Genomic DNA, 22,657 nt, shown 5'->3' with positions numbered 1-22,657 from the left:
CTCCCAGTTAAGACAAATGTGTTTTAAGGACAGGGAAAAAAATAAGCTCCTCAAAACTTACAAAGCAAAACATGGGCTTGGTAACTTATTAAAGATTATGCCCCTGATTTTCTTTTGAGAAAAAAGAAATAGTACAAGAAACACACTTAAAATTAAGACTAATAATGTTCTAGTCTCACTGAAAAATGCTAGGAGAAAACAATTAAATTTCAGATATTTCCATTTAATGTGGGGAAAAAAATACAATGTTCATTTCTGAGATATAAACTAGTAATTTATTTTCATTCATAATATAAAGTGATTTAGTAAAGTTTACTCTTCCCAGTACTCAAAATTAAACAAGAACTGTTTTTCATATCTAGGAATTATAATGGTAATGTGAAATAAAAGTTTAATTTTGCTGAACTAAAGCTCAAATAGATTCAAATAAAAATTTATGAAAATATTTAAACAATAAGAATTTAATTTTTGTTATTTTGCAATGACAATAGGTTTACTTTTTCTAACATTTTTTAAAAATCCAGCCTTGTTTTATCCATATAAAACTTTTAAAAATCACAATAGAATCTTTTATATATAACTTAGAAAAACAATTTCACATGATATACTCATAACACTCAGGAAATTACAATCCAGGAAGGGACAGTCTCCCTGAAACAGAAAGTTCTTTCTTTTTGTCACCTCCAATCCTTATAATCTTTATTTACATCATTTACAAGAAATATTTATCACAATCTCACAGGTAGATAAGAAAAAGAAAATTTTTTGCTTTCTAAAGCTCATCGAGTGAATTTACTCAGTCTTCTTACTATGTTTCTTTTTAACTTTATCTGAAGCGTTAGCTACAGGTTTTGAGGTAGATGAACCAGTACCATTGAAAGATGATTTTGTTTCACTTTTCTTTTCAAATGGTGAAAACTGCTGCTGCCAGCCAAACAGCATCCGACTCAATGTATCTTCAAAACAAGCAAAAGGCATAAGAGCAGTCTCTGTAATCATCATGGTTACCTGAAAAAAAAAAGTTCAATTTTGAATTTAAATACAAATGTTTTCTGTTCCCCAAAACTGAGAGGAGAAAGTGAAAAGAGGGAAAGAGTCAAAACACATTTTTTTATTGAGGTATAACTGACATATAACAATATACTAGTTTCAAGAATACAACACAGTGGTTCAATATTTATATATAAAGTGAAATCACCACCACAGCAAGTCTAGTTAACATTCCTCATCATGCAGTTATATAACAATTTTTTTATGTGATGAGAACTTTTAAGAGCTACTCTCTTAATGACTTTCAAATATTACAACAGTTACCATGCTATACATTACACACTTCATGACTTATTTGTTTATAACTGAAAGTTTGGCCCTTTTGACTCCCTTTAACCTATTTCACCAAGCCTCACCACCCCTACCCCCCACCTTTTGCCAACAACCAATGGCAATCCACTCCAGTACCATTGCCTGGAAAATCCCATGGACAGAGGAGCCTGGTAGGCTACAGTCCATGGGGTCGCAAAGAGTCGGACACGACTGTGCAACTTCACTCACTCACTCAATCTGTTGTCTGTATCTATGAGCTTGGATTTTTTAAAATTTTAGATTCCACATGTAAATGAAATCATAGTGTATTTGTCTTTGTCTCATTTTTTCACCTGGCATAATGCCCACTTATGATGTTAGCTGTGGGCTTGCCATATATAACCTCTATTATGCTGAGGTACATTCCCTCTATACCCAGTTTCTTATTGTAAGTGGATGTTGAATTATGTCAAATGCTTTTACTGCCTCTATTGAAATAATTATATGATTTTTATCCTTCATTTTGTTAATGTGATATATCGATTCATTTGCAGATGATGAACCATTCTTGCATCCCTGGAATTAATCCCACTTGATCACAGTGTATAATTTTTTTAATGTATTGTTCAACCTGGTCTGCTAATATTTTGTTGGTTTTTGCATCTATGCTCATCAGGGATATCGCCCTGTAATTTTCTTTTCTTGTGGCATCCTTGTCTGATTTTGGTTTCAGGGTACTGTTGACCTTCTAAAATGAGTTTGGACGCATTCCATATTTTTTTTTTTTGGAAGAGTTTGAGAAGGATTGGTATTAATTTTAAAGTCTGGTAGAATTCACCAGCAAAACTCTCTGGTCCTGGACTTTTGTGGGGAGATTTCTGATTTCTGATACAATCTCCTTACTCGTAATTGGTCTGTTCAGATTTCCTTTTTTTGTGTGATTCAGTCTCGGTAGATCACATGTTTCTAGAAATATATCCATTTCTTCCAGCTTGTCTACTTTGCTGGCATGCAAGTGCACACAGTAGTTTTTTACAATCCCTTGTATTTTTGTGGTATCAGTTGTAATGTCCTCTTTCGTTTCTGACTGAGTCCGTTTGAGTTCTCTCTTCTGCTTTCTTGGTGAGTCTAACTAAAAGTTTGTTCATCTTGTTTATCTTTTCAAAGAACCGTCTCTTACTCTGATCTCTTCTATTGTCCTCTTAGCTTGTATTTCATTTATTTCCACTCTATGTTACTTCCTTGCTTCCATCACCTTTGGGCTTCATCTGTTCTTCTTTTTCTACTTCCTTTAGGTATAGTTAGGTTATTTGAGATTTTTCTCATTTCTTGAGGTAGGCATTTATCACTATGAACTTTCCTCCTAAAACTGCTTTTGCTACATCCTGTAAGGTTCGTATGTTGTATTTCTACTTTTGTTTCAAGGTACTTAAAAAAAAAAAATTTCTTCACTGATTTCTTCATTGACTCACTGGTTGTTCTATAGTATTATGTTTAATTCCCACATGTCTGTGATTTTTCCAGTTTTCTTCTTGTAAATGATTTCTAGTTTCATACTATTCTGGTAGAAAAAGATTATTGGTATGATTTTCATCTTTTTAAATTTATTGACTTGTTTTATGATCTAACATATGATGAACCCTGGATAATATGCCATGTGTGCATGAGAATAAAATGTATTCTGTTGCTTTTGGATGGAATGTCCTATCTAATCTGCAGTCTATCTGAGCAATGTTAAGTCCTTTGAGGCAACATTTCCTTCTTGATTTTGACTAGTAATCTATCCATTATTGTAAGTGAAGAGACTTTAACAAGTCCCTTACTATCACTGTTTTGCTGTCTATTTCTCTTTACAAAGTGTCAGTTGCTCAGTTCTGTCTGACTGCAACCCCATGGACTGAAGCCCACCAGGCTCCTCTGTCCATGGAATTCTCCAGGCAAGAATACTGGAGTGGATAGCTACTTTTTTCTCCAGGGAGTTTTCCTGACTCAGGGATCAAGCCCGAGTCTCCCATATTGCAGGCGGATTCTTTACTGTCTGAGCCACCAGGGAAGCCTCCTATTTCTCTTTAGGTCTGTTATTATTTGCTTTATATATTTATGTAGACAGACATAAATATCTGCAACCAATGGATATGAATTTGAGTAAACTCTGGGAGATAGTGAAGCACATGGAAGTCTGGCATGCTGCAGTCCATGGGATCTCAAAAGAATTGGACAGACTTAGTGACTGAACGTCAACAAAATATTTGCAAATGTTATATATCATGTTAGACTGACCCCTTTATCATTACTTACTACCCTTCTTTCTAATTAGTCTTTTTTTTAAGTCTATTTTATCTGATTTAAGCAGAGCTACCCCAACCTTCTTTGGGCTTTCTTTAGCAGAAAATATATTTTTCCATCCCTTCACTTTCAGTCTGTTTCTCTCCTTACATCTGAAGTGAATCTCTTGCAGGCAGCACAGAAATGTGACTTTTTTTTTATCCATTCAGTTACTGTATGTATTCTAAATAGAGAATTCAGTCAATTTACATTTAAAGTAATTAATAAGTATGTGAATGCTTGTGTGCTAAGGCTTCAGTTGTGTCCTACTCTTTGCAACCCTACTTACTGTCATTTAGTTAATTGTCTTCTGTCTGTTTTGTAGTTCCTCTCTGGTATTTTCATTCCTTGCTCTCTTCTCTTACGGCTTGGTGACTTTCTTTAGAATGCTTACTTTCTCATCATCCTTTGTGTATTTATCATGAGACTTTCATATAGCAACTTACATAAATAAGTCTACTTTAAGTTGACAACAACTTAAATGCATTTTAAAGCTTTATATTGTTACTCTTCCCCTCAATGTTTTTATGTTTTTGATATTATATTTTACATCTTTTTATCTTGTATGTATTTCCTCATTGTTGTAGTTATGGTTCTACTACTTTTATTTTTTAAGATTCATGCTAGCTTTATAAGTGATTAAGCTACTACCTTTCCTATATATTTATTATTTTTTACCAGTGAGATTCATATTTTCATGTTTTGTTCTTACTAATTAGCATCCTTTTCTTTCAGCTTAGGGAAGTCCCTTTAACATTTCTTGTAAGGCCAATGCAGTGGTGATGTACTCCTTTAGCTTTTGCTTGTCTGGAAAAAATCTTTAACTCTCCCCTAATTTTTAATGTAACTCTGCCAGGTAGAGTCATCTAGACTGGAATTTTTTTCCCCTCAGTATATATCATGCTATCCCCTTCTGGCCTGCAAAGTTTCTGCTGGAAAAAATCTGCTCATAGTCTTATGGGGGTTTATTTACACATAACACATTGTTTTTCTCTTGCTGCTTTTAAGAATCTCTCTTTTGCCTTAAACTGTTGACATTTTAATTATAATGTTCACTTCCCTGGTGGTCCACTGGAAGTGGTGGTCCACTGCAGAATCTGCCTGCAAATGCAGGGGACACAGTTTTCAATCCGTGGTCCAGGAAGATCCCACATGCAAGCTAAGAACAACCAAGATTGGTCCACAGGTGGTCCACAGAACAACTAAGCCCATGTGTCACAAAATACTGAAGCCAGCATGCTCTAGGGCCCGTGCTCCACAACAAGAGAAGCCATCTCAAAGAGAAGCCCACACACTGCAATCAAGAGCAGCCCACTCTCGCCACAACCAGAGAAGGCCTGCGCACAGCAATGAAGACCCAGTGCAACCATAAATCAAGTAATATTTTTAAAAAGAATCATTAATGTGTCTTGGTGTAGGTCTCTTTGGGGTCCTCTTGTGTGGAACTCTCTGGGCTTCCTGGTTCTGTTTTCTTCCCCAAATTAGGGAAGTTTTCAGGCATTATTTCTTCAAATAATTTTTCTGCCCCTTCCTCTCTCCTATCTCCTTCTGGGAGCCCTGTTACGTGAATGAGATTGTTCCATAAATTCCCTAAGTTATCTTCACTCTTTTTGTTCTCCTTCCTTTCTGCAGCTCTCAATGGGTGAGGTCTACTGCCTGGTCCTTAAGTTCACTGATCCTTTTTGCTTCCATCTGGTCTGCTGTTGTACCCCTGTAGTAAATGTCTTAGTTCAGTTATTATAGTCTTCAGCTCTGTAACTCTAGTACTTTCTTGAATTTCCTATTTTCTACATTGAAGTTCTGTGTTCAAAATGCATTCTTAATTTAATCTTCAGGAGAAGCAAATTAAGCTCGATACTAGGGGGGAAAAAAATCTGTTCTCTGTAACTTTACACTTAACTAATGGAAAAGAACACAACTCCTTAACAATAATAAAAGATACCACATTGTGAGTGCCAATGAGCAGCGTAAACAAACAAACAAAATACATTTAGTAACAAAAGGAAATAAGACAAAATATCATGTACAACCTACACCAAATGACCAATAACAGCTATTACTACTATGCACTTAACATGTGCTAGAGCTGTGTGATAATGTGTTTGTGTTACTTTATTCTCTTTAAATGTAATCCAAAAACTACTCTATCATTACTCTCATCATAAAGATGTAGAACTCAGGTTCTGACATGTTAAGTAACTTGTTCAAAGTCACAGAGCTAATAAGTGGTAAAGCAGTTTGGAACACTCAGATTTTGACTTCAATCACTAAATATCCTGCAGTCTACCACTATCTAAAGTATAGAATAGTGCCAGTAGGAGGGAATGTACTAAGTCTTTACTGAAGTGAAGTCACTCAGTCGTGTCCGACTCTTTGTGGTCCAGGCAAGAGTGTTGGAGTGGATTGCCATTTCCTTCTCCAGGGGAAATTCCCGACCCAGGAATTGAACCCGGGTCTTCGGCATTGCAGGCAGATGCTTTACCATCTGAGCCACCAGGGAGCCATCCAAAATTTCCCATATATAAACTGAGATAGTGGGAGGTAGAATGAAGAGAGGTACCAACCTATTATCTGGCAAAATATACAATGTTCAGAGATATTTAGATTTGCTCAAGAAATTATCCTGGTACCAAAATGAATCTGGGAGAACTTTACAATTCAGAAAGGTTCCCAAAAGTCTATGAATTTTCAAGAGTCAATTCCTCCAGCAGATCGCAGATAATGAATCAAACTAGGTATTTTTTTAAATACTAAAAATAAATATTTTTAAATATTCACAAGAGGTACCTACATAATCAGCTTTCTTAAGGACAATGGAATCAAGAGTAAATTTCTAGTATCTGCAATATAGTTTAGGTAGTGGGGAGCTGGAGACAAAGTAGGTGTCCATTACAAGAAGAATGTATCAGTAAAATAAACACCGTATAATTGTTAAAAGTAATAAATTATAAAGTCATATGGAAAAATTCTTGATATATTATTAGATGAAAATGCGACAAAACAAAAGCTCTAATGTACTATCATTGATATTAATTTAAAAATGCACACACATAGCATTGTGAATGTACTAAATGCCACTGCATTGTATAATTTTAAATAACTGAATCTGCTATGCCACTTTGACCTCAGTAAAAATAAACAAATAAAAAATGAACACTTTTACTGCATATACATAAACTACAGACCAACCATGACTAAAAAGCTTATATCAGACTAGTATCCCAACAGAATCAATATGAAAGACACAAATACATAAAACAACTGTTAAAAGGCACTGGAGTACAACCAGTACAGGTATAACCTGGTGGGATTATGATCCCTAAAAGGAAGGAAGTTCAACAAAATCAACTTCACATTTATCTTGGCATTTTCTTTAAAGGGGAGAACAACAGCTGGGAGGCCAAAGAGCTGAGCAGCCTGCTGCTTGATGCTAGGAAGACAGGCTGGAGTTCAAAATCAGGCCAGATGGAGCTCCCCAGGGGTACAACTCAGGCTTAAGCTGAGACCCCCAAAAGGATCCCATTCTAGAAAGGCAAATCTGAACTACAATAGCACTAACAAAGCCTAAAACCAACAGGCTTTGTGCATTAAACTTGGCTGCCAAAAGAATGTTGAGTGTAATCCCTGACCTCAAAGATCTTACAGACTAGTCAGACAGGTAAGCAAATCAGTAATAATACAATGGCAATGGAGTAAGTCCAATAATAGACACTTGGCCAGAAATGTTAAGAAATGAATTTGGAAGTCATTACGGTACAAGTAAAAGGTAAGGGCATAAATATGAACGTGATCACCTAGAGAGAATATTGAATGAGAAGAGTCCAAACACAATGTTAATATCTGAGTTTATGTCATTACTGGTTAAGATCCAAGAAGAATTTCTTTAGATAAAATTATTCTTTAGAATAAACAGTTACAATGACATGTACTACCATAATTATTCTGGTCATAGCTTGACTTCATGGACTGTCAACAAAATACAAAAGAATTCAGCTCAAACAATGGTCCACTGTCTGGAAAACAGCAATGTATTTAAAATCCAGTAAAGAAGAGTGTCAGGAACTAAAGTAATTCCTGAGAATGTGAACTATAGTTAAGTATTTTTCAAAGTCAAGTTTTAATAGAATTTCCACTCCCAGTAGACTCATCACTCAGCTGAGGAATACTGTTGACATCAGAAATTACTGCTGAGATAGACTTATGAGGTTCATGGACAGATTTCTGTGAATTCAGCCTCTTCTTAGGGCTTGATTCAGCAAGGTGACACAAATAAAATGGTGACAAATGAAATGAACCCTTATTCTTCTACAAATAAAACATAAAACTCTCCCTACTCAGCAAGTTATTAAAAGAAAAAGCATATTACCTAAATTAAATAGCATTTGACTTCAGTCTCTAACTTTAAAAGGGAAGGAAATGAAAGAGTCTAAAAACTTTAAAGATACTCTGGTATTTAAACACATTCTAAAACATAACTTAATTCCAAAGAAACTGTGTGAAGCTCTTCCACAATCTTTATATCTCATATTGTATCATTTCAAAATATGCCCAGAAAAATGTGATCTAAAATATAAGTTCCTCAAAGGCACAAATAGGACTCATATACTTTTATATCCTCTATAGTGCATAGCAATAAGAATAGAATACAATGAATAAACACAATTTCTACATCACATGAATAATTCAAGGTGAAGGTGAAGGTGAAGTCGCTCAGTCGTGTCCAACTCTTTGCGACCCCGTGGACTGTAACCTACTAGGCTTCTCCATCCATAGGATTCTCCAGGCAAGAATACTGGAGTGGATTGCCATTTCCTTCTCCAGGGGATCTTCCCAACCCAGGGACTGAACCCAGGTCTCCTGGATTGGAGGCAGACGCTTTAACCTCTGAGCCACCAGGGAAGCCAAGACTATTATAATACATCTGTATAAGCAAAATTAATCTTTCTCTCCACCCAGAACATACTTCTTCCTGTCTCCATCTGCCCAAATTCAAACATCTTTTGCAGTATAACTGCAAGGTGTCTATTCCATTAAACGTTCTCCAACACCCTCTAATGAAAATCACGTTGCCCTATAATAAGCTTCTAGAATATGGTACATTCAACCAGGTTTTCTGGTCACTCTATACTTCTTCTTTGGTGGTATCATTCACTCAGACACTAGTAATTATTAACCTGAACAACTGTCAAATCTTCAGATCCTCATTTTTATAAATCTCTTCAGTAAGCTGGGCAAGCAAACTGTTCATATGGTAGTATTAGCCCTAGATAAATAAGTGACTATGCCAAAGTCTCTGACTGTATGGGTCACAATAAACTGTGGAAAATTCTAAAAGAGATGGGAATACCAGACCACCTGATCTGCCTCTTGAGAAACCTATATGCAGGTCAGGAAGCAACAGTTAGAACTGGACATGGAACAACAGACTGGTTCCAAATGGGAAAAGGAGTATGTCAATGCTGTATATTGTCACCCTGCTTATTTAACTTATATGCAGAGTACATCATGAGAAATGCTGGGCTGAAAGAAGCACAAGCTGGAATCAAGACTGCCGGGAGAAATATCAATAACCTCTGATATCCAGATGACACCACCCTTATGGCAGAAAGTGAAGAGGAACTAAAAAGCCTCTTGATGAAAGTGAAAGAGGAGAGCGAAAAAGTTGGCTTAAAGCTCAACATTCAGAAAACGAAGATCATGGCATCTGGTCCCATCACTTCATGGGAAATAGATGGGGAAACAGTGGAAACAGTGTCAGACTTTATTTTGGGGGGCTCCAAAATCACTGCAGATGGTGACTGCAGCTATGAAATTAAAAGACGCTTACTTCTTGGAAGGAAAGTTATGACCAACCTAGACAGCATATTAAAAAACAGAGACATTACTTTGCCAACAAAGGTCCATCTAGTCAAGGCTACGGTTTTTCCAATTGTCATGTATGGATGTGAGAGTTGGACTGTGAAGAAAGCTGAGCGCCGAAGAATTGATGCTTTTGAAGTGTGGTGTTGGAGAAGACTCTTGAGAGTCCCTTGGTCTGCAAAGAGATCAGTCCTGGGTGTTCATTGGAAGGACTGAGGTTGAAGCTGAAACTCCAATACTTCAGCTACCTCATGCAAAGAGTTGACTCATTGGAAAAGACCTTGATGCTGGGAGGGATTGGGGGCAGGAGGAGAAGGAGACCACAGAGGATGAGATGGCTCATGGCATCACCGACTCGATGGACATGAGTTTGGGTAAACTCCATCAGTTGGTGACGGACAGGGAGACCTGGTGTGCTGTGATTCATGGGGTCGCAGAGAGTCGGACACGACTGAGTGACTGAACTGAATTAAATAGAGAGAGACCACCTATGAAAGAACATTTTGGCCATTTATCAGTCAGTCAACAAATATATATTAAAAATCTACTATAGGCACCAGACACAATGCTAGGGATACAGTTATGAATAAAACAAACTTGGTCCCTATTCTCATGAAGTTTAAAAGCACAGTGCTTTGTACTTCTTTTTAGACAAAAACATCTTGAAGAAAGAGTCTTTGTCTTAGTCAAAGTTTAAGTGTCCATTTGTATCCCCCAAAGAGCTTAATACCACTGTCCCTCATTCATATATTCGACAATACTATACTATCTCAATATTAAGTAATTAAGTGTTAGTCACACAGCCATGTCCAATTCTTTGTGACCCCATGGACTATAGCCTACCAGTCTTCTCTGTCCATGGAATTCTTCAGGCAAGAATACTGGAATGGGTTGCCATTTCCTTCACCAGGGGGTGTGACTGACCTGAAGAAACCTCTCAAAAGCATTGAGCATAACTGACCATCCCTTTAATACCATCTCCTGGTTTTCAGCAGCTTCTTTCTAATTTCTCACTCTGGATCTTCTTTCTCTAAATATTAGAAAATCTCATGACTCTGTCCTTTCTCCTGTCTCTAGCCTTTGTCCATATGTAATGTAACTGCCTTCCTAAGATAATTTATAAACCAAATACAATCTTAGTAAAAACACCAATAAATTCCATTACGGTATTAGACAAACTACCATTAAAAGTTCATATCAATATGCCAAAAAGCTGGGGAAAAAAAAACTGAAAATAAATAAACATGCCAGAATATCCAGAAAAGATTGAAAAAGTGCCCGGTTCTCTTTGTAAATAGGATACGTAGAGATGATATCACCCTTATGGCAGAAAACAAAGAAGAACTAAAGAGCCTCTTGATGAAAGTGAAAGAGGAGAGTGAAAAAGTTGGCTTAAAGGTCAACATTCAGAAAACTAAGATCATGGCATTTGGTCCCATCACTTCATGGGAAATAAATGGGGAAGCAGCAGAAACAGTGACAGACTTCATTTTGGGGGGCTCCAAGATCCCTGCAGATGGTGATTGCAGCCATGAAATTAAAAGACACTTACTCCTTGGAAGGAAAGTTATGACCAACCTAGATAGCATATTAAAAAGCAGAGACACTACTTTGCCAACAAAGGTCCATCTAGTCAAGGCTATGGTTTTTCCAGTAGTCATGTATGGATGTGAGAGTTGGCTATAAAGAAAGCTGAGCACAGAAGAATTGATGCTTTTGAACTATGGTGTTTGAGAAGACTCTTTGAGAGTCCCTTGGACTGCAAGGAGATCCAACCAGTCCATTCTAAAGGAGATCAGTCCTGGGTGTTCAGTGGAAGGACTGCTGTTGAAGCTGAAACTCCAATACTTTGGCCACCTGATGCGAAGAGCTGACTCATTTGAAAAGACCCTGATGCTGGGAAAGATTGAGGGCAGGAGGAGAAGGGGACGACAGAAGATGAGATGGTTGGATGGCATCACTGACTCAATGGACATCAGTTTGGGTAGACTCCAGCAGTTGGTGATGGACAGGGAGGCCTGGTGGGCTGCGGTTCATAGGGTCGCAGAGAGTTAAACACGACTGAGCGACTGAACTGAACTGAATAACCTATAAGGGAAAAGAATCTGAAAAAGAATAATATATGTGTATGTGTATATATATATATAAATCACTCTGGTGTACATCTAAAAAATGAAGACAACACTGTAAGTCAATTATACGTCAATAAAACTTAAAAAAGCAGAAAACAAGAAAGCAAAGGCCAGATTTTTCAAACATACTGATGAAACTAATAAACCTCTAGTTAGACCAATTTGAAATGAGAGATAAAGATACAAATGATCAATACCAGAAATGAAACTGGAGACATCACTTAGACACGAAAAAGACAACAAAGAACTACTATTAACAATTTCACATTAACAAAATCAAAAGTTTAAATGGCACTTTATGTTAATGTATGGCAAAACCAATACAGTATTGTAAAGTAAAAAAAAAAAATTCTTTCTCAACAATTAATATTCTTAATACAAACATCCAATAAACACAATAAATATTTTCAAAATGTAAAAAAAAGAAAAACATGAGTGAAAAGTACAACTTACCAAAATGAACACAAATAAAATAGATAATGTAAACTGTCCTATATCAAATGCCTAAAATAATGCCAAATCTACCTAAACTCTTTCAGAGAGTAAAGAATTGAACATTTCTCAACCTATTTAATAAGCTTAGTCTTATGATGATACAAAACCATACAGATTACAAAGAAAATATATTTCATGAACACAATGGAAAAAAAATATACTTGAAAAATATTAACAAATTGTATCTGGCAATGCACAAAAAAGATACATCATGACAAAGTGGGGTTTATGACAGAAATGAAAGGTTTATACAACATTAAAAAAAATAAATCAGTATAATCCACTCTATTAACAGAACCAAACAGAAATTCTGGAGCTGAAGAACACACTAAACGAGACAGAAGAATGCATTAGAAAGCACTGGAAATAGAGCGAATCATGAGGAAGAGAGAATTAGTGAGCGTGAAGATAAAAACCTAGAAATGACAGAAGTAGAAGACGAAAGAGACTCAAGGTATTTTAAAAGTAGGAAAATTCTATGAGAGAGATCTAACTCTTAGGAAGGGCAACATTAGGGTAATTGGTAATCCAGAAAGAAAAGAGAGGAAGAAGGGAGCAACTTATCTTTTTAAAAAAAATTAACAGTTGAGAACTTCCAAAAGTTGGAGAAAGAGGTGAATATTTAAATCCATGAAAAAAAATCCAACTACCTCAATGCTAAAACACCTTCTCAAAGACATGTTATATTAAAATTGTCAAAAGTCAGTCAAAGAAAGAATTTTTTAAAAAGAATAGTAACCTACAAAGGAACCCTCATTAGGCTATCAGTAGATTTCTCAGCAGAAACTATAGTCCAGGAGGAAGTAAACTGACATTCTCAAAATACTGAAAAGTATAAACTGTCAGCCAAGAATACTCTATCTAGCAAAGTTATTTGGTTTTGTTTGTTCCCAGGGAAAAACTTGGAAGAGTTTAACACTAGAGCTGCTTTACAAGAAATTTAAGAAATAAAAAGGTAAAAGCACACAATATTTTCAGTAAGGTAAGAAACAGAATCAGAAAATTGCAACTCAATACCAAAATACTTTTTTTTTTAATTTAATATAGCATTGAGGTTAAAGGGCAGAGGGAGAAGAAAAATAACTACAGCTATTACAATATGGTAACAAATTCACAACATAAAATGGAAATCTGAGATGACAAAAACACAATAGGAGAAGAAAAAAGAATAGAACTTACGTAAGTAAATGAAGATAAAATGCTATCCATGGAAAAGGATTATTTTACCTATGACGTGGTATTATCTATGATTTCATGTTAACCACAAAACATAAATCTAGAGCAAGACATGAAATAGAGAAAAAGAATAAACTGACAAGAACATCACAGAAAACCACCAAACAAAATGGTAGATAGAAACACAAGGAAAAGAAACAATGGAGATATAGAGCAATCAAAAAACAAAAGATACAACAGCAGTACTAAGTCCTCATCTATCCACAATCACCCTAAACATAAGTGAATTGAATTTACCAATCAAAAGACAAAGCAGCTGGATGAATTAAATAACTCCAGAAGACTTAGCTCAACTCTAAAGACAAATGTAGGCTTCAGGTGAAGGAATGAAAGATGATACTTCAGAAACAGCAGCCAAAAGAAAAACAAGTGTAGCCATACTCATATCAGACAAAACAGACTTCAAGTCAAAAAATTTAACAAGACAAAGATGAACAGTATTTGATGATAAAGATGACAATGCATCAAGAAGACATTAGCAGTTATTAATATTATATATGCACCTAACATAGGAACACCAAAATATATAAAGCAATTAACAGACCTAAAGGGAGAAACTGATAGCAACACAATAATAGTAGGGGACTCTAATACACCACTTACATCACTGGATAGATCCTCTAGACAGAAAGTCAATAAGGAAACAGCAGCCTTAAATGAAACATTAAATCAGATAGATTTGATAGATTTGCATAGAGCAGTGCATCCAAACACAGCAGAATTCATATTCTTCTCAACTGCATGCAGAATTTTCTCAGGGATAGACCATATGTTGGGACACAAGTCTCAGTAAATTTAAGAAGGCTGAAATCAGATCAAGAATCTTTTTCAATCATAATGGTATAAAACTAGAAATCAACTACCAGAAGAAAATGGACTGAGTCACAAATATGTGGAGACTAAACAACAAGTTATTTAACAACTATGGGTCAATGAAGAAATCAAAGGAGAAATCAAAAACTACCTGAAGATAAATGAATATAAATATGCAATACACCAAAATCTATGGGATGACACAAAAGTGGTACTAAGAATGAAGTTTATAGCACTGAAGGCCTACTTCAAGAAACAAGAAAAATCTCAAATATACAATCTAATCTTACACCAAAAGAAACTTGAAAAAGAACATGAAGTAGAAAGAAGGAAATAATAAAGATCAGAATGGAAACAAAACACGCAAAAGACAATAGAAAAGATCAAACTAAGAGCTGTTTCTTTGAAAAGATAGGCAAAGCTGACAAACCAAAGTAGGAAGGAAAAATGAGTAAAGGAGATCAACTGTATGGTGACAGATGCAAAATTTATTTTTTTAATTAAAAAAAATTTGGGGGGGCTATCCTGCACAGCTGGTAAACTCTTAGTTCCCCCACCAGGGATTGAACTCAGGCCCCAGCAGTGGAAGCACAGAGTCCTAACCACTGAACCACCGGGAATTCCCTAAAGTAAACTTTTGATGGTGAGCATACAGCTGTAGAATCACAATGTACACATGAAACTTGTGTGTTATAAACCAAAATTACTTCAATTAAAGATAAATTTTTTAAAAAGTTAAACAAGCTTTCCATATGACCTAATAATTCTACTATCTACCCGAGAGAAACGAAAAAATATCTCCACACAAAGTAAACATGTTCATAGCAGCTTTATTCATAACTTAGTCAAATAATCAAAAGTTGGAAATAATCCAAGATCCATTAACAGGTAATTCAGTTCAGTTCAGTCACACAGTCGTGTCTGACTCTTTGCGAACCCATGAACTGCAGCATGCCAGGCATCCCTGTCCATCACCAACTCCTGGAGTTTACTCAAACTCAGGTCCATTGAGTCAATGATGCCATCCAACCATTTCACCCTCTATCATCCCCTTCTCCTCCCACCTTCCATCTTTCCCAGCATCAGGGTCTTTCCAAATGAGTCAGCTCTTCACATCAGGTGGCCAAGAGTTTCAGCTTCAGCATCAGTCCTTTCAATGAACATTCAAGACTGATTTCCTTTAGGATGGACCACTGATCTACTTGCTGTCCAAGGGACTCTCAAGAGTCTTCTCCAACACCACAGTTCAAAAGCATCAATTCTTCAGCGCTCTGCTTTCTTTATAGTCCAACTCTCACATTCATACATGACTACTGGAAAAATCATAGCCTTGACCAGACAGACCTTTGTTGGCAAAGTAATGTCTCTGCTTTTTAATTTGCTGTCTAGGTTGGTCATAACTTTTCTTCCAAAGAGTAAGTGTCTTTTAATTTCATGGCTGCAGTCACCATCTGCAGTGATTCTGGAGCCCAAAAAAATAAAGTCTGACACTGTTTCCACTGTTTCCCCATCTATTTCCCATGAAGTGATGGGACCAGATGCCATGATCTTCGTTTTCTGAATGTTGAGCTTTAAGCCAATTTTTTTACTCTCCTTAGATAAACAACTTGTGGAATATAATGCTACTTTGCAATAAAAAGGAATATGCAACAACATGGGTAAATCTCAAAAACCTTCTGCTGAGCAAAAGAAGCCAGACACCAAAGATGCATACTGTATGATTTCATCATCGGTGGTGGTTGGGATTTACTTGAGTAGAGCACAAGCAACTATTCAAGTAATGGAAACATTTCATATCTTGGTTGTGGTGGTGGTTACAAAGGTATACAAATTTACTGAAAGTCTAGAATGAGTGTATTTTATTATGCAAATTATACTTCAGTAAAGTTGATTTTTTTTTATTTTTAAAGGAGCTCATTCCTAAGTTTTTTGTAAATTATTCTTTGCTAAAACATTTTTTAAGAGATCCTGATAAAGCTGGGCTCTGTACTGTATACCTTGCAAGACTCACATAGGTTACAACCAGAAATAGAGTAAACTAGTAAATTACTAATTTACAAGGTACATAAATCTCCAACTTCGTCAGATATTGCCAAACTGTTCTCCCAAGTTGTTTTTGTTTCGACTCTAAATCCCTTTAAAGTAGTTCATACTCTTCGCCTTTACTTCCTCTTATTCACCTAGTCTAGTAAAAACATTTTTCTATTCTCTAATGGTCCATTCAAACTACTTTTACCAAGGTTACCAAATACCTCTTATTTTCAAAATTCATCAGCCTCTTTCCAGTTTTAATCATTCTTGACCACTCCAGTCTCCTTTTGCTTTATTTCACAATTACACTATTTCACATGATGTCTTACACAGAGAAACCAAAAGATATTTCATGCTTCTGAAACTTTTCTCAAGTTGTCTCTGGTGGGAGAAAGTAAACTTGGCCAAAATAACCAAGTGAAGTGAAAGTTGCTCAGTTGTCTCCAACTCTTTGCAACCCCACAAATATACAGTCCATGGAATTCTCCAGACCAGAATACTGGAGTAGGTAGCCTTTCCCTTCTCCAGGGGATCTTCCCAACCCACGGATCAAACCCAGGTCTCCTGCATTGCAGGTGGATTCTTTACCAGCTGAGCCACAATGGAAGCCCAAGAATACTGGAGTGGGTAGCCTACCCCTTCTCCAGCAGATCGTCCCAATCCAGGAATTGAACCGGGGTCTCCTGCATTGAAGAGGATTCTTTACCAACTGAGCTATCAGGGAATCCCAACAGCCAAATATATCCCAATATACAAATATCCCAATAGCCAAAAAAACAATCAAAGACAAGCCAAATATGTCATTTTTTATCTTAAAAATGTATGTGAATTTTGAATTCTGTAATATATTCATATTCAACTTTAAAACACTTAAAATAAATTAACATTGAGACTAATCAATGATACATAATATATCATATTTATAGTATGACTGTACATAATGTCAAAATATATCCCCTGGGTTATGTATAATTCTAGTCTGAGAAACATAAATGACTTACTCAAAATTGTGAAGCCTAGACATATGTCTGTCTAGTTCCAAAGCCCATGTGCCTTCCCCATACCAAGAGTCTCAGCTGGCACAAGTTTCCTTCCTCTGAGACTTGAGTTTTAACAATCACAAAGGACTTTTGAAAGTGGGAAAAGTAGAACTAAGTCCTCCTTGAAAGAAACTGGGACCCCCCCCCCCAACGAGGAAAGAACATTCAAAGAATGTTCAGCTTGTTTGAGCTAGGGAAGAAAGGAAAGGAGGATAAAAAGGAGGGTGGGAAAGAACTGAAGAAAAAAAAAAACAAGAGAAGAAAGGATAAATTAAACATACTTCTCTCTGAAAGGAAAAAAACTAATAGATGCGACAGGGAAAATGTAACTACATATCTGAAACATAACGAACAAGTATATATGTCAATTAAAGTAGACTCCCTATGCCTTCACAATAAAGAATATATTTACTTTTCACACATACAAATAATTACAAAATCTCATCAATAACAGAAAGAAAATGAAGTCTCAACAAATATCAAACAATAACATACAGTTATATAATAACCACATATACTGTCCACAATGCAGTTCTAAGAGAAATCATTCTCTAAAAAGGTTTTTTTGGGGAGAACTTCCCCACTAGTCCAACACTTAAGACTTCACTTACATGAAATATTAGAATAGACAAATTTATAGGCATAAAGTAGATCACTGGTTGCCTACAGTTGAGTGGAATGAGGAAAAACATGAAGGGAATGCTAATGGGTATGAGGTTTATTTTGGGTGATAAAAACGTTCTAATATCGATTGTGGTAACAGCAGCACATCTCTGTGCTAAAAACCACTGAACTGAACACTTTAAATGTATGAATTGTATAGTGTGTAAAATATACTTCAGTAAAGCTATTACCAAAAAAAAACCAGCTCAAAATTTAATGACCGGAAGAAAAAGACACATATGAAGAGATTTTGCCTTAGACATCTGAAGTACAACCACCACAGATCACCTCTACTGCAGAGAATACTGGGGAAAAAAATTCTCTCTACAGTGATTTGGTTCTTTCTAAGGTATAAATTTATATAACATATTCTGTTTTCCTTCTAAGCATCTCATAGGTATGTTTTTAGCCAAAAATATCTAGGCTGACAGAGTTATCTGCAAGATTTCTCTAGGCCTAAATAATACTTTAAAAATCAACTGTATACCACTGAACAATATATAATAACTTTAAGAATAATAATTAGTCTCATCATAAAGCTGCAAGTAAAATGCATAAGATGTGCAGACATAGTCACAGAATAAGACATGTCATCTCCAATCCTGTCAACAATCGGTACAGTGAAGATGAGGAAATCAGGGTTCAGAGATATTAAGTAACTTGCCTATTCAGTGATTAAACAAAGCTAGGATTTGAATTTAAGACTGCCTGTCTCTAAAACCTATGATATCATACTATTTCCTATCTTAAAGAAGGGATAAAACATCCAATCAGGCAATAGTAATTAGAGAGATTAACCACAAATATGTACTAATATAAAAATATTAAAAGTTTAAAAGAACTTTAGAGAACATCTACGCTAAGTACCTCATTTTACAAATAACACAATACTTTGCAGTCTCTGATTAGCCTTGGCTATTTCCGCTACTCTCTATCCTCCAACGTATTACAAAGTCAAAGGGTTAGTCAGTCACGTCTGACTCCTTGTGACCCCATGGACTGTAGCCTGCCAGGCTCCACTATCCATGGAGTTCTCAAGGCAAGAATAATGGAGTGGGTTGCCATTCCCTTCTCCAGGGGGTCTTTCTGACCCAGTGATCAAACCTGGGTCTCCTGCATTGCAGGCAGATGTATTAAAAGGCTATCTGCAAATCCTTCATGATAGCATCAGCATAAATCAAATGAGGAATCATAGAAGAGCTATGTTTCACTAAGTCATGGATGTGCTGAATAAACTCCCCAAAACTGATATTTTTAGACTATCATACAAAGTAATTATTTCTGTTACTTGCCTTATGCAGAATTCTGGTTACACAAAATCTATAATACTGATTTGTTGCTACTTTTAACACCTACCTTCGTGGCCACAAGAAACACAGTAAAGAGGAACATAAGATTATGCTTTGATATTGCCAAATGCTTGGTTTGCTGGAATGTGAAGATAACTGATCCCAGCAGGGTTACCTTGGCAGGGCTGAAAATAAAACACATTTTAACTCAGTAAGTATTAAGCATGATTTATCTCTATATTTCTCAGAGTATTCTCAAATTATTAATTAAATGAGTTATTAATAGATGTAACACAAAAATGAATTCTATAAACTTTTGGAAATGCTGAGTTATATGAAGTTAAACACCCTTCTTCTCAGCATAAAGTATCAGATTTTAGAATGTTCATACATACTGTGACTTTCTGATAAAGACAGTGCTTTTCTATATGCAATATTTCTGAATTGGCCATATAACATTGTTTCAAAAGGATTCGAAAGTCCCACGTTCTATAGCATGATTTGAGAAAAGCATATTAATTCTGAAAAATCTTACAGTGCTAACCAAGCTCCTTGGGTGGGATGGGGAAAGGAAAAGAAAGTCTTGATTTGTAGCAGTTCCTCATTTTCCATGGTGTAAATACCTTGTGGTATTCGCAGGCAATTTGATCCAGGACCCCCCACAAATACCTAACTCACTGATGCTCAAGTCCCTCATATAAACTGATATAGTTGCACATAATCTATGCACATCATCCCACAAACTGTAAATAATCTCCAGAATATTTATAATACCAACATATTATAAACACCATGTAAACAGCTGTAAATACAATATAAATACTATGTAAACAGCTCTCAGCATGTGAAAAATTCAGTTTGCTTTCAGAAACTTTCTGGAATTTTTAAAAAATATTTTTGGTCCACAGCTGGTTAATACACAAAGGCAGAAACCTTGGATATACAGGGCCAACTGTACTCCCACAGCCCACTTCAGGCTGCTGTGCATAATCACTCTCATAAAACAGCATGAGCCAGCACCAGCACATTACTTAGCTAACTCCGGTACAAAACATTAGCATTAGCCAATATCTTTAAAATTTAAAGTCTATAATAAGATATTAATCTACAAATAAGAAGTACTATTTTCATGTCATATATTTGCCACACACTTAAAGTATATCTCAGTAACATCTTTTTCTAGCTATTTATGCTTACAACTAGAAAAAGACAAATAATAAACTCTCAGAAAGCCATACTGCAAAATATGACAAATGTAAAAGTCCCTATAAGTAACTCTGTGAAAAATAAGTTCCTTCTTTAATTAGTACAAACTAAGGATTGAGTTCAAAACCGAATTAAGCTGGGGTAACAGGATTTGGGTCTTGCTTACCAATAACAGGGCAGCGTTCCTGTTTTAGGACAGTGGTCCACAAGCTTTTTGACTGTGCGTCTCTAATGGTAAAAGTGTTTAAGACACTTCTTAATATATATCAATTATTTTTTAATTATGTACATATACAATTATATCATAAAATGTACACCAAACTGACTTTTTTAAAAGGATGAGATTTAAAAATTGTCTTAATGTCATTTTGCTACTCTAATAGTTCAGTTTCTGTAACAGAGTGTCTCATCAAAGGCATCTCAGCATACACACACTATATTTTGGATTGTGTTCTCTTAAAGCATAAATTCACAAGCAATGAATCGGTGGAGCAAGGATTGTGTAAACAATAAATTGGAGCAGGTGGTTGAAGCAGCGTTAGGATTTAGAAGACAGTGAGATTGGTTAGGAAGATCAGAATGCATTTAGAAAATTCTTACGCTTATTAATTTCCTGTGAATCTAGTAAATAGCTATCTGCTTCCAAAATACAACAGTGAAACAGGCAACGGATAACAGCTATACACACTGCCATTCCAGAAGGGGGAAAATGTAAAGAAAGTGATCACAGACCTATGCAATTTCAAAATTCAGCAGGTCAAATTCCATTAGATTTCAAGGCTCAGGACTAACTCTCCGTGGCTTAAGGGAGTCCATCCTCTGAGTCTGCAGCTCTAATCTCTGCACTCATGACTCTGGCTTATTCACCTCTGACTCCAGCCTATGGGTCTAGCCTCGGTTTCTAAGACCACAATTCCCACCTTAAAGCCATACTTCCTTTTCCCTGAATGGCAGCATATGTCTACAGCTAAGAAGTTTTATCATTCTGTTAACCACAGAATTTTTAGAGTCTGAATTCTTTTATTTCATCTTATCTCTGTCCTTTTCAGTCCAACCTGAAGTGATTCTGTCGATATAACATCTTCAAAAATCTTTAGGGCTTCCTATGTGTGACACATGGAGAAGGCAATGGCAAGCCACTCCAGTGTTCTTGCCTGGAGAATCTCAGGGACGGGGGAGCATGGTGGGCTGCCGTCTATGAGTCCACAGAGAGTCAGACATGACTGAAGCGACTTAGCAGCAGCAGCAGCAGCAGCATGTGTGACACGTGGGCTTCCCAGGTGGTAGAGTTGGTAAAGAATCTGCCTGCCATTGCAGGAGACACAAGAGACACAGGTTCAATCCCTGTGTCAGGAAGATCCCCTGGAGTAGGAAATCGCAACCCACGCCAGTATTCTTGCTGGGGAAATCCCATGGACAGAAGAGCCTGGCAGGCTACAATCCATGGAGTCACAAAGAGTCAGACACAACTTAGTGACTAAACAACACATATATATATATATATATTCATATATTTATGACCAAATACTTTTGCATAGTAGAGAGAGCCTTTATGGTCTTAGAGAATATGTATGTTAGAATAAACAGAATGTTGGTAGAAACAAGAACATTAGAGTCACCAGTGAGGTCTCAGAAGGAAATAAGGAACATGATACTGGAAACTGAAAGAAATGTAGTTATATGTGCTACAGTTTTGTGGTAAGCAGTGAACTTGGATATTTAGTTGAGATTTGGAAGCAAACTGCTGATGGTCTGAGTTGGTTTCTTCTTGCTTCTTACAATGAAGTGTGAGAGGAAAGCTTTGAATTGAGGAAATAACTGCTAAACAAAAAAACCAAGACTTGATGATTTGGGAAATTATCAGCCTATCCAGTCTGTAAAAAATTACAAAATTAGGAGAGTTATTCTTAGGAAGAGCTAGCTGTGGAGAGAAAGTTAAGGACGTGGCTGGGCAACTTTTGCTAGTGTTAAGAGATTAGGCGTATAATTCATGGATCCATTCAGCTCTCACAGCAGAAGCCAGGAATAAAAATGAGATTATCCAGGAAAGGTCTGTGGAGGATCATCTTGACTAATGGCATGGATCCCCTGTGTCATATTTGTGTGCGTGCGTGCACAGTTGCTCAGTCATGTCCAACTCTTTGTGATCCCATGGACTGTATACATAAATACACACATGGCCTTCCCTGGTGGCTCAGTGGTAAAAGAATCCACCTGCCAATGCAAGAGACACGGGTTCGATCCGTTAGGAAGATCCCCTGGAGAA

General features: G+C 36.3%; 1 protein-coding gene across 1 annotated transcript in view; it reads right to left on the bottom strand.

Annotated features, from left to right (window-relative positions):
- The window catches only part of TMEM38B (transmembrane protein 38B), a 65,709-nt gene continuing 43,052 nt past the window's right edge, over positions 1 to 22,657 (bottom strand). Inside the window, exons 5-6 of the mRNA XM_068974491.1 lie at positions 19,253 to 19,370; positions 1 to 1,008 (exon numbers count right to left, since the gene is read on the bottom strand). Coding sequence (XP_068830592.1) covers positions 793 to 1,008; positions 19,253 to 19,370 — 334 coding nt within the window. The 3' untranslated portion in view covers positions 1 to 792. The remainder of the gene's footprint in view (positions 1,009 to 19,252; positions 19,371 to 22,657) is intronic.

Source organism: Capricornis sumatraensis, chromosome 6 (assembly GCF_032405125.1).
Source record: "Capricornis sumatraensis isolate serow.1 chromosome 6, serow.2, whole genome shotgun sequence".
NCBI classification, from domain to species: Eukaryota; Metazoa; Chordata; class Mammalia; order Artiodactyla; family Bovidae; genus Capricornis; species Capricornis sumatraensis.
Note: the sequence above shows the minus strand (reverse complement) of the source record. Positions and strands in the feature narration are given on the sequence as shown.